Source organism: Eupeodes corollae, chromosome 1 (genome assembly GCF_945859685.1).
Source record: "Eupeodes corollae chromosome 1, idEupCoro1.1, whole genome shotgun sequence".
In the NCBI taxonomy this organism is placed as follows: domain Eukaryota; kingdom Metazoa; phylum Arthropoda; class Insecta; order Diptera; family Syrphidae; genus Eupeodes; species Eupeodes corollae.
The window spans coordinates 142,015,294-142,030,225 of record NC_079147.1 but is presented as its reverse complement, the minus strand read 5'-3'; the positions used below and the strand labels follow the sequence as shown (position 1 = coordinate 142,030,225).

At 34.5% G+C, this 14,932-nt stretch overlaps 2 protein-coding genes across 2 annotated transcripts; one reads left to right on the top strand and one right to left on the bottom strand.

The window, feature by feature from the left end:
• The first annotated feature begins 2,121 nt into the window (after nucleotides 1–2,121).
• On the top strand, nucleotides 2,122–12,361 carry LOC129939043 (probable serine/threonine-protein kinase cdc7). The gene is made up of 4 exons (XM_056046909.1): nucleotides 2,122–2,281; nucleotides 2,419–3,812; nucleotides 11,740–11,930; nucleotides 12,001–12,361. The coding sequence occupies exons 2-4, from the start codon at nucleotides 2,435–2,437 to the stop codon at nucleotides 12,124–12,126; spliced, it is 1,695 nt and encodes a 564-aa protein (XP_055902884.1). The 5' UTR covers nucleotides 2,122–2,281; nucleotides 2,419–2,434; the 3' UTR covers nucleotides 12,127–12,361.
• LOC129939045 (uncharacterized) lies at nucleotides 12,295–13,907 on the bottom strand. Its single transcript, XM_056046910.1, has 3 exons — nucleotides 13,586–13,907; nucleotides 13,051–13,455; nucleotides 12,295–13,000 (listed from the first exon to the last, which is right to left on the bottom strand). Exons 1-3 carry the CDS (start codon nucleotides 13,743–13,745, stop codon nucleotides 12,402–12,404), a joined length of 1,164 nt encoding a protein of 387 aa, XP_055902885.1. The 5' UTR covers nucleotides 13,746–13,907; the 3' UTR covers nucleotides 12,295–12,401.
• Between the last annotated feature and the right edge of the window lie 1,025 nt (nucleotides 13,908–14,932).

The following is a 14,932-nucleotide window of genomic DNA, read 5'->3' as shown; positions in this document are numbered from 1 at the left end:
CCAATGATCTTCAATTTTTCCAAGTAAAACAATTTTGTTCTTCCAACTATTTAAATATATTTTTACAAATTTATAAAATACGTTCAATGGTATCGTTAAGTTTATAATATTTACTTAAATCTGAACTCAAAACTTACATAAATTCAACTAATTATAGCAATAACATTATACAAAGCTTGAAGATTTCAAAATGTTATTTATATGTACAATCAGTGAGTATAGAGAAATTCTTGGAATTACTGATTAATTAATCAAAAGAACTAGTTGTAAGGAAACTAAGGAAAGCTCGTTGTAGGTGTACATTTCTTGTTACGCTTAAGCAAAGAATAAATAGACGTATGATATCCTTCCATGCAAAACAATAGCTATAAAGCAGAACTGGAAACAATCTTGTTAAGGTATAACATAAAGAAATAAATAGACGTATGAAATCCTTCCATGCAAAACAATAGGTTTAAACAGAACTACAAACAATATCTGTGAAAAAAAGAGATGGGACATTTATGAAGGGAAGTCTTTAAGCGTATGGAGGTAATAGAAGTCCATCAGGCCACGTGAAAAACGGAGACAAAATTTAAAAAATCTACGATGAACACTTGCTATTCTATCAATACGAACGGAATAGAATATCGCCTATACAACGCAAGCGTATTCAAAAATATCAAAACTCGATCGATACTTAAGTCTATTGACATTTTAATTATAGTTTTTATTTTTTCCAAATCAAAAAGTCTCGCAAAGTAATTTTCTCAATTAGTTTGTTTATTTTTGACGTTGTATAGATTATAAAATGGCTGTCGTGTTTTAAAATGCGTGTAATTGTCTATAAATAACATAAACTGGTCTTAAGTTTAGCAAAGTGAAAATCAAAGCATATCAAAGAACCATAAATATTGCCCATGTTTTGACAGTTTTTATAAGAGAATAGAAACTCCTTAGTTGGGCTCTTAGACAGTCTAAAAATTGGTTTAATAGTGTTTGCTTTTTAATAAAAATAAGAGTTAAGTTTGAAACTTTATACCATTTTACCAAACAAAAAGCTAAAGCACTAAAAGGTATGGTCATGTTTACTTTGACATATTGAATAGAAACAATTGACTGTTATGAAGCAATCTGAAATGGAACCTCTAGCTTTGCCCTCGCTTTAAATCATAAATATCGTAAGCTCGAGCTCAACGCCTGAAAAAAATCCTTTTGTCATTGCAATTTTAATTCAGAATATGTATAAAGCAGCGTTGTTTTCCCTTCTGTTCCTACATTTATTTAAAAAAATAAAATAAAAAAACAATAAATAATCAATATAATGTTAGTAAACTTAAATAAACTCTCTTTTCAACACCCGAGGTTTGATGCTTCATTACGTCTTGCAAATTCTCAGCACCAACTTTATGACACATGATATCGTAAAATATCTTAAAATCAGTGATAAGCATGTCAAAAGTCCGACCAACCTAACGCGTGATTGTGGTTTAGCCATTAAGTTTTGAAAGTATATACCAATAAAACTCTAATGCACTCCATACACGATTCAATTTTATTTTCCATTTAGTTGTCAACTAAATCGATGCTTCGCCACACACTACATAAACGTCGTTGAAAGACTTCTGCTTCAACTGTCAAAACATCATTTTTTTCTCGTTAAAAACCACACCAAAACCAGAGAGACGAGACATCAGACATGACCACAGAGATAATTCTATTGAGATTATTCACGTCTTTGTTTTTTTATCTCATTTAATTTCTTGCTAAGAAAGTGATGGAATGCGTTTGGTTTGACAGTAAATCAAATGACTTGCCTTCACACACCTCAACTAAGTTGAAAACATTCACATCAACTTGAATAAATTCAAAATCTTTTGATTTTCTTCCAACTCAATCGTCAACCTTCAAAAAAATCAAATTCAAGCCCACACACGAGTTGATTTGATGAAATTAACATTAAATTGAAAGACAAGTTGAACTGTGTATGGAGTGCTTAATAGAGTGTTTTTGCTATACACCATTAGCCCAAAACCCAAAATTTATTATTTTCGGCGAATTGGCAAACTAATAACAAATCACCCTATTTGCATCATTCAGCATGACATATGATATTCAAATTTGAAATCGAACAAACCTACAAAATAAAAGTGTCAATTTTTTCTTATCCGATTACTGAACTGACAAAACTTTTTAGTTTTTTTCTTGTTTCTTCTATTTTTACTACGAAATTTTATAGTAAAACTTTTTAATTTATCTTTTTTAAATCGAATGGAAAACAAAGAAAAAACATGAGTTAGTGGTAAGTAGAAATAACTGTTTATATTTGTATAATAATTAAATCTATAAAATGACTCACCAACTCTGATAAATTCTCTGATCACAATAATTCTTTTCTTTCCTTTCTTTTATTTTTTTCGCAACTTAAATAAAAACAAGACTCCTCCAAAACATCATGTCTTTTAATAATTTTAATTACATGGATGGAGTGCCTGTCAAAATATCTGAAAAATACAAACCACCTCCCAAAGTAACCATTCCACAGGCGGTTGTAAATCGTCTAAGCAATATAACCGAGGACCAATACGAATCTCCGGAATTCACATATAATTTTCAATTGGAAAAACAAGTGATAAAGAAACTTGCGGAATGGAGAAAAGTTCGTGAGGTCGAACGAGAAAATCGTCGTGAGCGGATACGAATCTATGAGTTGCAAAAATGTCGCGACAACGAAGCCAAACAGAAACAGCTTCTCACAGCAGTTTCCTATCCGAGTGCAGAAGATCTCTCCTCAGGCTCAGATAACGAAGACAAAGAAGAAGAGAATAATAAAGTAAATGATAAGGCACCAGTTGCCGACGTCGTCACCACCAACAACGCTGACCAATCAAATCACCATTCACGACAAAGCTACGACACCATCCTACAACCAACAGTTGCGATCCCCTTAAGCTCATCGTACTCGACATACTCACCTTCCACAGTTTTAATTCCTAGTAAAATTAATTATTCAGATTTTGAAAATGATACATCGTCGCCCTTCGACAATATCGAGCTTAAGACAATTAACGACTTAGATATTTTAGCTCAAGTACTGAACGATACTCAGAAACATTCCGTTAGCAATGGTGAACTAACAGATACAGCTTCAGCTACAGCTACTGTTGTCGAAGAAGATAGTAGCTCCAACAAAACACCTGAACAATCTCCAACTGTTCTTAGTGAGAATTCTAAAGGCTTTCAACCACCCGTAGCAATCAGTCAATGCAATACAAGTCAAGAGTCAAATTTCTACTACAATTCGATGGTGTCTCAAACGCAAGCCCTTCATCTCCAACAACAACAACACCAAACCCATCAGCACCATCAGTATAATATGATGAACTATGAAACTGTTAAGCATCACAATAATATGGAACCTTGTGCGGCCGATTTGTATTTTAATTATAACAACTTGCCAGAAGTGAGTAATCACAATTATCTATATGGAAACTACACAACGCCGTCGACGCAGCTTCAAATACAGAATTCTTCTCCTGTGGTAATGTCGGCGGCGGTGTCGATGGCCGACCACAATAATAAATACAATAACTATCCAAATGGGACGTTTTTAAATAATTATAACTGTGATTCTCGATATGGGATGCAAAGTGCCGATAGTGGTACGGTGTGCAATGCATTCATTGGCAATCGATTGGAAGCCAACGAAATTGTTTCGAAAAGTAAATCCAAAAGTGTTCCGGACATTCTTAAGGAATTGAAGGATGAAATAAGGGATTCTGAAATAAGGAGAACGAGAAACAATAGTCAAACAATGGTTGATCAATCAAAGAGTAAGTTGAATCTTAATTTTAAATTTCATAAATGTCTTGTCATCAAGACGGTTGGAAGGGAGAACAGTGAAGCTACTTAACATTAATTAACTTTGCCAAAATTTGTTGATAGTCTCCTTTTGAACAAATCTTTTTACATTTTCTTGATTGCGAGCTTATCCCAACCAATCTTGGTAGCGTAGTCTTAACGTTTCAATCACGATAATTCCAGACTTTTTTAGTTCATTTAAATTTTACAATTTGAGCTGATCAAATAACACTGATAACACTTTCTTGTCGAAAGAATACATTTCTATCAAAACATTTCCAAAAAAATCCGTATGACATCTTCGCATTGGCCAAAACAAACATCGTTGTCTTCGAGCCGATAGCGGCAACGATAGTAATAATAGTGCTCATTCTGAGCTCTGAGTCGTTTTAGCTGCACGCGACCGCTTAGATGATAGTCTCATTAAAGGATTTATTCGTCCCTCACAGACACTACCTAAAAATATCAACTTGCTGTCACAGATACTCTCAAAGATTTAATCATATTCGGTTACTTCAATCTTAAATATGATGCTTTTAATCCTCTCGTTTCGGAAAGTACTTACATATGTATCCACTATCTAGTCTTGACCAATTCCATCCTGAACTTTTCACCCCTCACTGGTATAATAAAAATACAAAATATCAGAAATACATTGTGGAAAAACATTTGAAAACCAGGTCAGGTGTTCACTTCTCAAACTATCAGCAAGCTCAATGCAGCTTTTCGTGTCTTTGTGAATTCATATTTCTTAAAAACATCGGAAAAATGCATGATAATCTGATTACGGATCCCAAACGTTTCTATTAATTTATCGACATTAAAAGAAGTAAATCCGATAGCTTCACCTCATCATCAGATTTCTCGATATGACATCTGCATTCTACAAATCTTTTTGCATCACTCTTAAGCCGATCGTAAAGTAATCATCTTCACTTTTGTTTGACTTCCTAAAAATAACCTAATGCACCTACCTTAACCAATTCGAAATAGCAATGATATTTTCGACAATAAATTAAGTCTACTTACAGATAATGTGCTACCTCTTTCAGGACTTTTTATACTATTTCTATTCCTCAAGCCATCATCCCGAAGCTTTGGAAAGAATCCTTTATATTTCCTGTTCATAAAAAAACGAAGGAAATTGATGTTATGAACTACAAGCACAGAGACAAGCTTTCTGCTGTTTCAAACCTTTTGAAAAACATTGTCTACGACTCTCTCTATTTTCATTGTAGACCTATTGTTTCTTCCAACAACATGGCTTCTTAAATCGCAGATCTACTGCATCCATTCTAACTTTATTTGTGTCTGGAACTCTGAAACGAATGAGAAAAAAAAATGAAGTGCACATTGACACCAAAGGTAAAGAATTTGATAAAATAAGTCACACAAATTATTTATGTTCAACTAAAAGCCCTTGATTTTACATCCTTTTTATTTGAAGGCTTAGATAATAACTAGTACCCGTGGCATGATAGTTAGTGCGTTGGACTGTCATGCGAGAGGTCTTGGGTTCGCTCCCTGCCTGTGCCACCAAAAGTTTTATTCACGGGTACCGCCTCTTGCCAGGAATTAACAAATTCTCCAAGAGTAATTCTTGTCATAAAAAAGTGAGTCTCAAATTAGCCGTTCGGATTCGGCATATAAACTGTAGGTCCCCTCTATCCCTGCAATTACTCGCACACAGGAATGGTTGACAGTTATAAGTCACTAGGCCCTGGTTCTCTACGGACTGTTGCGCCACCTAATTTATTTATTTTTAGATGATACCTAGAACAACAATATAGAGTTGATTTTTAGGTTCTCAATTTGCGATTCCATTTATGCAAATTCAGGAGTTCCTCAAGGGAGCCACCTTGGTTCTTTATTATTTATGCTAACTATCAACGACGTTATTAATATGATTGATAATTCAAATGGGTCTATTCACATCTTCCCTCCCGAACTTATAGTCTGAACGATGGTACCATTCATTCTATCTATTCTATTTGCGTCATTTTGATCATATTATTAACAAAACAAACTCATTCCTTGGTTTAAAAAAGCGTTGCTCTGAAGATTTCTCGAACCACTACTAAATCCCTATTAGACCTCTCTTTGAATATGCTAGACAAGCATGGTCTGTCCGCATCAGAACTATTACTCTTAAGGAATTTAATCTATTACTTATGAGCCTCAAAGTACCGTCGAAGCCTCGTCTTTAATCAAGTGCTGTATGTAATCGTCCGTATTACCAAAGCTAGGAAATTCCACAACCGAATCGCTTATACATAAATATTCGACGAATTGAAATAATGTAGGTGAAGCGCAGTGGGATCATTGAAAATGTTCTATTTGAGCGCTGGAACTGAACTTTGTTGAAGAGATATTCTGTTTTTTTGTTTGCAAAATACTACTTGCTATACTATTTAGCATTGTTAGTGTTTTTTTTTTGCAGAAACATAATCATATCTGCGTATCCCGAAAACATAACGTGTTTCACTATTATAAACAACTTAGCTTTCTTTTGTCATTAAAATCATAATTGCAAACAATTTTAAAACCATAAAATAGTAGGGGAATGAGAAGTGATTTTTGTGTTCAATAGGGTGATGTTTTCAGTATTCCATAACATTCGTAAGCCTCCATAAACTCTTCCAATATAGCTTTATTTATGTGATTTGTTCAGGTGAGTGTTCTATTTTCTCTGCTGAGTTAGCAAAATAAGCCATTTCTAATTGATTTTTCGTAATAATCAGACACTTGGTCTTAGTTTGTGTAAGCATAATCAATCTATTGATTCTGATCATTGTAAGACTTTTTTTAAGATCCTGATTTATCTCACAAGCACAATTTTCTATAAAACCAAGAGGACACCAGTATCTAAGCTGGACGTCATTGGCATACATATGAAAGGAGGGAAGCTCATTTATATATATTGTGAATAGAGGAGGTCCCATAACTGATCCTTGGGGAACACTTTGGCTTAGAGGAAAGAACGATGACGTTTGTCTACTACTAACACTGCTTTAAACCTTGACGATAATTAAGAAAAAATAAATTTGGTTAAAGATGAGGTAAACTCAAATTTTTCCATCAGTTTAGTACTGCTTTTGAGAAATCTAAAAGGAAAGTAACGTTCTCCTTATCCACATTATCTCTTTTTTGTCGATATCATTTTTAAGAGCTGTAGTGCAAGTAAGACCTGGAGGAAATTCGAATTGGTTTAGACATATAAGGTCATTGTAATCTAAGTAACGTATTATCTGCGTATTCATAAATTTTTCAAAAACTTTCGATAAGAATAGTAAATTAGGTGTAGGTCGATACTCAGTTTTTTGGTATAGAAATTATTCCGATTCGCAGGAAAAACCCCAGTCGTTATAATGTGGATAATGGTTTTAAATGTATAGGAATGAGTTGATTTTAAAAAAACTGGGTGGATATTTCCGAAACCAAATAGATTTTATAGATAAGCAGAACTTGAGAACATCCTCTTCATTGACGTTTGAGAAGGTAAAACCATTCAAAGATAAGTTGTTATCTTCCAAATTTAAAAAGTTAAAGATATTATTTTCTTGAAAGGATGGAAGAGATATAAACTTTGCATTCAGTTCGTCACAATCAAAACCTATATTTGAGTTAATTATAGTTTGACCAACAGCTATATCCTTAAGATTTTTTCCACAGCTTATGGCCAGCCAAAAGAGAGATTTAGTCTAGTAGAAAAATAACGTCTTTTTGATGCCCTAATTACAATTACAACTTTCTTTGAATTACAAACAACTGTGGAGTTAACATTATCGCCCAATCCTTAGCTAATTATTAAATTGAAATTAATAATAACTATTTATTAGTAAGTTTTATAGCAATTTGGAAAAAAGAGCGTTTTTTCACCGAATCCAAGGTCAGCTGCAAGACCTTGGAAGGATGGTGTGAAGTCATTCGATAATTAGGGATTGTTAGCAGAACAGTTCTTTTGTCGATTTGGATCAAGAATTTGATAACAATTGATGCATTTGGATATTTATTGTTTTGTTTATCATTTTTTTAAGGGAAGCTTTTCATTGAAGGTGGTTGACATTCAGCAATTTGTGCGCACATGTGATTAAACATCGATTTTAACTTTTTTGTTGGGTAAATAAGGAACACTCGGAAGAAGCGAATCATTACTTTTTTCTATTTGCTGGTATGTATCTTCTGTTTTATGCAAGCGTTTTAAGATATTGTTGATATGTTGGCTGTGTTAGTTAAGTTGATGTTGGTAATTTTCCTGCCTTTGCCATGATGATTTAACTTTAGTGTTTTTGATTGATAAATCTTATTTCATAATGGTGTGCTTGAAGGTGCAAGTGTTTTGCCGCTTTACGATTACTTCTTGACATATTTATTAGTTATCGACCGAAAGCAGTAACGTCCCTTCTTTTTAAGGTCATGGAAAAGCTGATTAATTATTAGTTTAAGGAATATCTTGAGGAACGGAAGCTTCTTAACGACCGGCAATACGGCTTTCTAGTAATCTCATGGTTCATCTCATCGAACAGTGGAACGAATCTTCACACCGTTCTGGAGAATCTTTACTTCGTTGGATACAAATTTTCTTTCGAACCGTTCAACACAAGTTGTTTAGAGCGGATTCAAGTCTGAAACCCAAAAAATAAATGCTGGGTTGGAATCGGCTAAGGTGATTGTTGATAAATGACAATCAAAATAATGGAATTCGATCTATGTAAGGTGGTAGTCCAACTGTCACAATAATAATGTGATAGTCATTTTCCTACGAATACGTTGTTTATAAATAGAGCTACCAGACCTATTCATTCATTGAAAGTAAGAATGTTATCAAAATACAGCCAATTTAATACTTTAATTCAGATATTTTATAAAAATCATTTTAAAATTTCACCATAGCAACAATGATTTGGGACAATTATAATCTGAAATCGTTCAATTGAATTGAATTGAGTTGAATCATCTTGTACGAGAAGGAATAAAAATAATCGTTAAATTTGACTATCAAAAATATGACAGTTAATTATTACCTGTCTGCTACTTCTAATCCAATACATTGTTTCGGTTTTAAGCTCATCCCTCCTCTTCGGATGTGGAACTGCAACGGCAAAATATGATATAATACACAGCATTGTACAATAGGGAATAAAAAACCATGTGGAATTTAATGCTTCTAAAACTCAATGCTGTCTTGTATCGTTAAAGCGAGATATTCTCTTTGCCACTATCTATGAGTGGCACTTCCATCAACGAAAATGAAAATCTCGACATCCTCGGAATGTGTTTCAACAACCACCTTTTGTGGAGCGATCAGATACGCGATGTCGCCAAAAATGATGCAGCAAGATGTCTATGTCTGATCGGGCTACAATCTAAAAAACCTATATACGTCCGAAACTTGAATAAATTTAACTCTCATCTCTGGGCTGGCGCTCCAGTAACTTATTTAAGCCTCTTAAACAGTATTCAAAGAAGAACTTTTAAAATGATTGTTGATCTTAACATCATCAGCTCGATTATGTCACTGGAACATCGTCGTAAAGTTTCTTGTCTTACCTTTGTTACCGTTATTTTGGCAGTTTAAGATAATCACTCGCAACATCAACTCCTGGCAGTTAGCCTTATTTGATGAAAAGTTTTTAAACTTGCTGCCCCTTGCATTGCTTTGTCGCTTAGTTTTTGAAATTCGCTAAAAGTATTTTATAAGATTCACCCTCTCGTCTTTGTAAAAATACTTCGAGTGAGTCCCTCTTTCTAAGCTACCAAGACTTAACAAACGCTACCAATTTGTTAACCTTTGGTCCTGGTTTTGTCTACCTAAGTATTGATTTTTCTAGGGTGAAAGATGGAAAACTAATACCCTATGCATATAGGACAATCCAATCTTACCCATGAGGCAGGCCGACAGTCCCTTGTTACCATCGATCATAAGATTTTTAATCTTAGGAATCAAGATAACTTTAGCTTCTTGCGTTCGCTCACATGTAGAGAATTTACTCAGTGCAGTTCTAAGCTTTGCCTTTTTCAATAATTATGAATTGCAAACAGTATCACTCATCATCGAACTACACTGATTTCTCTTACTTGTTTTCAGACAGACTATAGACAATCAAATAGCTTTCCCTATGTCTACATGGAAGTCAGTTTGACTCCCACCGTTATATTGACAGTTGCATTCCTCCCCTTAAATAATTTAACCGAAAAACCCACGATGTTAGGAATGCCCATCAATTTATCTTGAGTCCAACTTCGGCCGTACTACGAAGTACAGAGATTAATTTTTTAGCCGTACTACACGTATGTGGAATGCCTTGCCACGCAAGGTCTTTACCCACCTGAGTCGCGGTCTTCCTCCACTGCGCCGTCCCTCGGGGTTGGATTTGAAGACCTTCCGGGCTGGAGCGTTGATGTCCATTCGCTCTACATGACCTAGCCATTTAAGCCGTTGGACTTTAATTCTGCTAACTAGGTCAGTGTCGCTGTACAGCCCGTACAGTTCGTCGTTATATCTTCTCCTCTATTCTCCACCTATGCATACGGGACCAAAAATTACCCGAAGAGTTTTTCTCTTGAAGCCTTCTAATACGTTCATCTTTCTTTGACAGGAATGACGGTGATCTTAGATGCTTGAGAGAGGACTTAACTTCTCAATTACCTTCTAAGTCCAAAGAAGCTGCGATTTGCAAGAGTTATTATTCGTTTGATTTCAGCGCTGGTGTCGTTGTCTGTGTTAATAGCGGTGCCTAGGTAGACACAAAGTCCTTAACTACCTCAAAGTTATAGCTGTCCATGGTAACATTTTGTCCAAAACGTCGTTGTTCAATGTCCTTTTTTGATGACAGCATTTACTTGGTCTTGCCCTCATTTACCACTAAAACCCATCTTCTTCGCTTTCGTCGCAATGCTCAAAAACGCTCCACTGACATCACGCTTTGATCTTCCAATTATGTCAATAGCATCTGCGTATCCGAGTAATTGGAAGGACCTTTGGAAGATTGTGCTTCTAGTGTTGACGGTTGAGTTTTGCACAATTCTTTCCAGAACGATGTTCAAGAAGTCGCATGACAATGCGTCGCCTTGTTTAAAACCTTTTTTGACATCAAATGCATCGGTAAGATCTTTTCTGACCTTGATAGAGCAGCGTGCATTCTCCATCGTCATTCTGCACAAACGAATAAGTTTGAAAGGGATGCCAGAACTAGGTAGAGCTGTTCCCTATAGATGCTGTCGTACGCGGCTTTAAAATCGATAAAGAGATGGTGGGTATTGATTTGAAGTTCCTGGGTTTTTTTCTAAGATCTGCCGTAGTGTGAAAATTTGGTCGATAGCGGACTTTCCTGGTCTGAAACCACATTGATAAGGACAGGTTGTTGACGAACGGCTTCAGAATCAGACGTTCACATAATACGGCAGAAAGGATCTTATATCCAATGTTAAGGAGAATGATGCCTCTGTAGTTTGCGCGTGCTTTCTTCCGACCATATTTTTCCAACTAAGTTACTTTCATTTATTACCAATCATCACTCACTTTCAATGTAATAAAGAGGGTTTCTTCTACAAAAATATTTATCTCAGTCAATACTATTAAATTTAATTTATGCAAAAAGTGTTGTATTTCTGCAGTAAAAGTATTTAATTTGTTTGCATTAACTGAATGAATCTTCAGCCCACAGGAAACTAGGAAAACCCTTGTGGAACCAATCTTGAACTAGCTTAATTTTGTGTTTTAACGACATAGGATTTTAGATTTTCGCCATTATTATCACATGGATATGGTATTTCTTTTGATAATTCTTTTAATAAACTAAACTTAATTAAAAAAACTAAAATAATAAATAAAATTATGATAAAAATGTTTAAAATGTACTCATATTTCTTTTTAATATTTATTTTAATCAACTTCAGGAAACTCAGCTGATTCAGCGCAATCGCTACCAAGTCCAAATCAACCGTCTCGATCTTCTTCCTCTTCCTCGACTAGCTTTATGAAACTTTCACCATCTTCACAAAAGTTGGCGAAAAATATCAGTTTTATGGGATTTCCTTTAGAAAGAGTATCCAAAATAGCCGAACTTTATGGTAATGATGATAAAAAAGTAAGTAAATTTTATTTTTTTAAATAAAATAGTTCTCTTTTTTAATCTTATTTTAAAATTTAATTTTTAGATAATTGAACATCTTATACCGTTGAGTGAACTTCTCGATTTGGGATTTGATGAATCAAAAATATCAGAAGCCCTTATTAAGTTCGATAATAATAAAGATAAAGCTCTTGACTTCCTTATTTCATAGTTAAAAAAAAAAGAAGAATAAACCTTTTAAACTATGAGCAGCTTGTTAATTATATATGTATATGTTGTCCTGTCCCTAAAACATCATATTTGTACACAAGTATCCTTGTCCCCACTTATAAAATGCAATAGCAAACAACAAAAAAAAACAAAAACAAACACTTTATGATGTGAAATGTATCTATTAATTTATTATTACTGAGAAAAATAAATACTAAGCATTACAATTATATAAATTTGTATGATTTTATTTGGGTTCTTTGTCTTTAATGCCAATTAACGAGTATCCTGGGTACCCATGATTAGGTTGACAGCGTTTTCCACATTTCCATTAGTAATCGTCAAGTAGCTTATGTTCTCTGCATAATTAGTGAAACCCATTTGACTCATGAGTCGCAATTGATCGGCATATTGATGATCGCGATACCTTGCTGGTAAATCATTGATATCGTCGCTTGGGGTAGTCGCCTCCAATGGGTCGCTGTCCATCCATTGCATTGCCTCGCTATTATTGGTTGCTTCAGTAGATTCGGTGTTGCTAGCCGGGTTTGAGTTATTAGCTCCTCCGAGAGCTCCAAGGGCTCTGGCAAGAGCATTACTGAAAGTAGACGAGAGAATTCGTCCGCCTCCACTGCCGCCGCCGGTGGAGGCTTGTGGTGTTTGTGGATTAGTTGCCGATACAGAGTCGTTAGTTCCTGTGTTGCGTTGTGCAATGTCAGACAATGAGTTCATGGAGGTAGTGCCAGCTTGCTGCAAGGCGGCTGCCAACTGGTGACGACTTATACGGCGGATTCGGGCTTGTTCCGATTGATTTGCAGGCGTTCCAGAGTTTTCCTCCTCAGAACTTGTAGTTGTGTCCGAAACTATTTCAGCAACTAAAACAAGAGATTTTTATTTTGACAGAAAAAAAGGTAGTACAATTTACCATAGTTAGAATTACGAGCAAGTTCCTTCTTAACTGTTTCCACAATAAACGCAGCTGCTTCACAAATAATTGGATACTTTTTAGCGATATTCTTAACAACCTCCGGCTGATGGAGTGTATTGAATAACACCGAATCCCTAATCAATGCCTGAGCACCAAGATTTCTCCGGAACTCCGGATATTCTGCCAGAATTTTTTGCAAAATATTCACCCTCGAATTTACATTGATCTGAATGTTCGATATAACATTGAAGAGTGACTGAACTTCGGTCTCACAATTCTCAGGCAATTTCGGGATGTATGGTTCGTATCGTTTTGTTCTCTTAAAACAATGGACGGCACCTTCGTGCTCGATGTGAGACAATGGTGTATCATCGTCCAAAATAACACCATAATAAACAATATCTAAATAAAATTGTTGAATGCGAGAAAAAAAGTTTTGAGCAAAGAAAAATGTTTGTAGTTTCAGAATTTACAAAAAACACACAGTAGACAAAAGAATACACAACAAATAGGTAGGTATACACCTACTTACCAAGTTGGTCTGCATTAAGATCAAGTTTTAGGGCAATCACTGTTTTGAGATAGTAAATTGTTCCTTCGCCATCCAGATTCTCGAGTTGAAGAAAATCATTTGGCTTATCGGCTATGTGGATCCCTGCAAGAAGTTTAATTGTTTTTTCTTCGTAATCCATTTGTACGAAAATTCTTAATTTCTTTCTTCTTTGTGAATGACTTTTTGAATAAGTGTTTATGAAAATGCAGTTTCTTTTTCTTTGAGGGAACAATTGTATTTTATTGTTTCAATTACAAGTCAAATTCTGTCAGACTGACGATAAAGAAAAATGCAATGAAGAATACTTTTAGAATTTTGACATTTGTTGTTTTTGGAGCGAAGAAATTAGGTCTGTTCGATTGAAATTATGGAAAAACTACAGGCAAGAGTACAGTGAATCAAGAAGTTCTGTGTAGATTGATATTATAATTATTATTATTTTATTAGATGCATAAACTTTCCGCTCAAAAAATAAATGAATTCATCTAGATTATTAATTTATTAAGAGTGTAGATACATTACAAACCACGATCCTTGTAAAATAAAGAATCTAAAATGTAGAGATTTTTGTGTGAAACAACTATTTTTACCCGTTATGGACTAATATGAGGCAATCTAAAAATTTGTGCTCAACTTAAATTGTAAATATCGTAAGTTTGAGCTCAGCACCCAAACAGTTCTAGTCTCTATTTTTACGTGGTTTGACAGCTGACAACAGTATTGTCATTACAAATGTGTTTGTTTTATTTTAGAATCTATGCATAAGAGCAGTGTCTTCGCTTCTGTTGTTCAATTTATAAACAGAAAAAAGAAATAAATAAATACATTTATACAAATCGGGCAACATTTCTTCTCAACACCCCAGGTTTGAAACTACATTACATTGTGCAAACTCTTAGGTTGAGCTTTATGACATATGAAATGGTAAACATATGAATAGTAAAGAATCCTATCAAAAGCCCGACCGACCTAAGGCATGTTGGTAGTTAAGCAATAAACACTGCTGAAGCTAGTAAGATGTATCGCTAGTTGGAAGGTTTTGATTCAAAAAATGTTGACGTCAAATAATTGTATCTCCTTCTCACTTGATCATTATAGATACACAAAAATACGGTTTATGTTTATATTTTTTCAAATGAGTGGGATGGAGAGATATTATTAGCCATATCTATTAGATCTTCTTAAAACGTCTCTTTAGTTGAGTGTTCTTAAATATTTAACAATCCTTTAAATGACGAAAATTAAACTCTTACTTTGTTTTTCCACCAGTATTTAACTTACTACATTTTATACATGTCAGCAGTTTTCTGACAAATTGAAATCTGT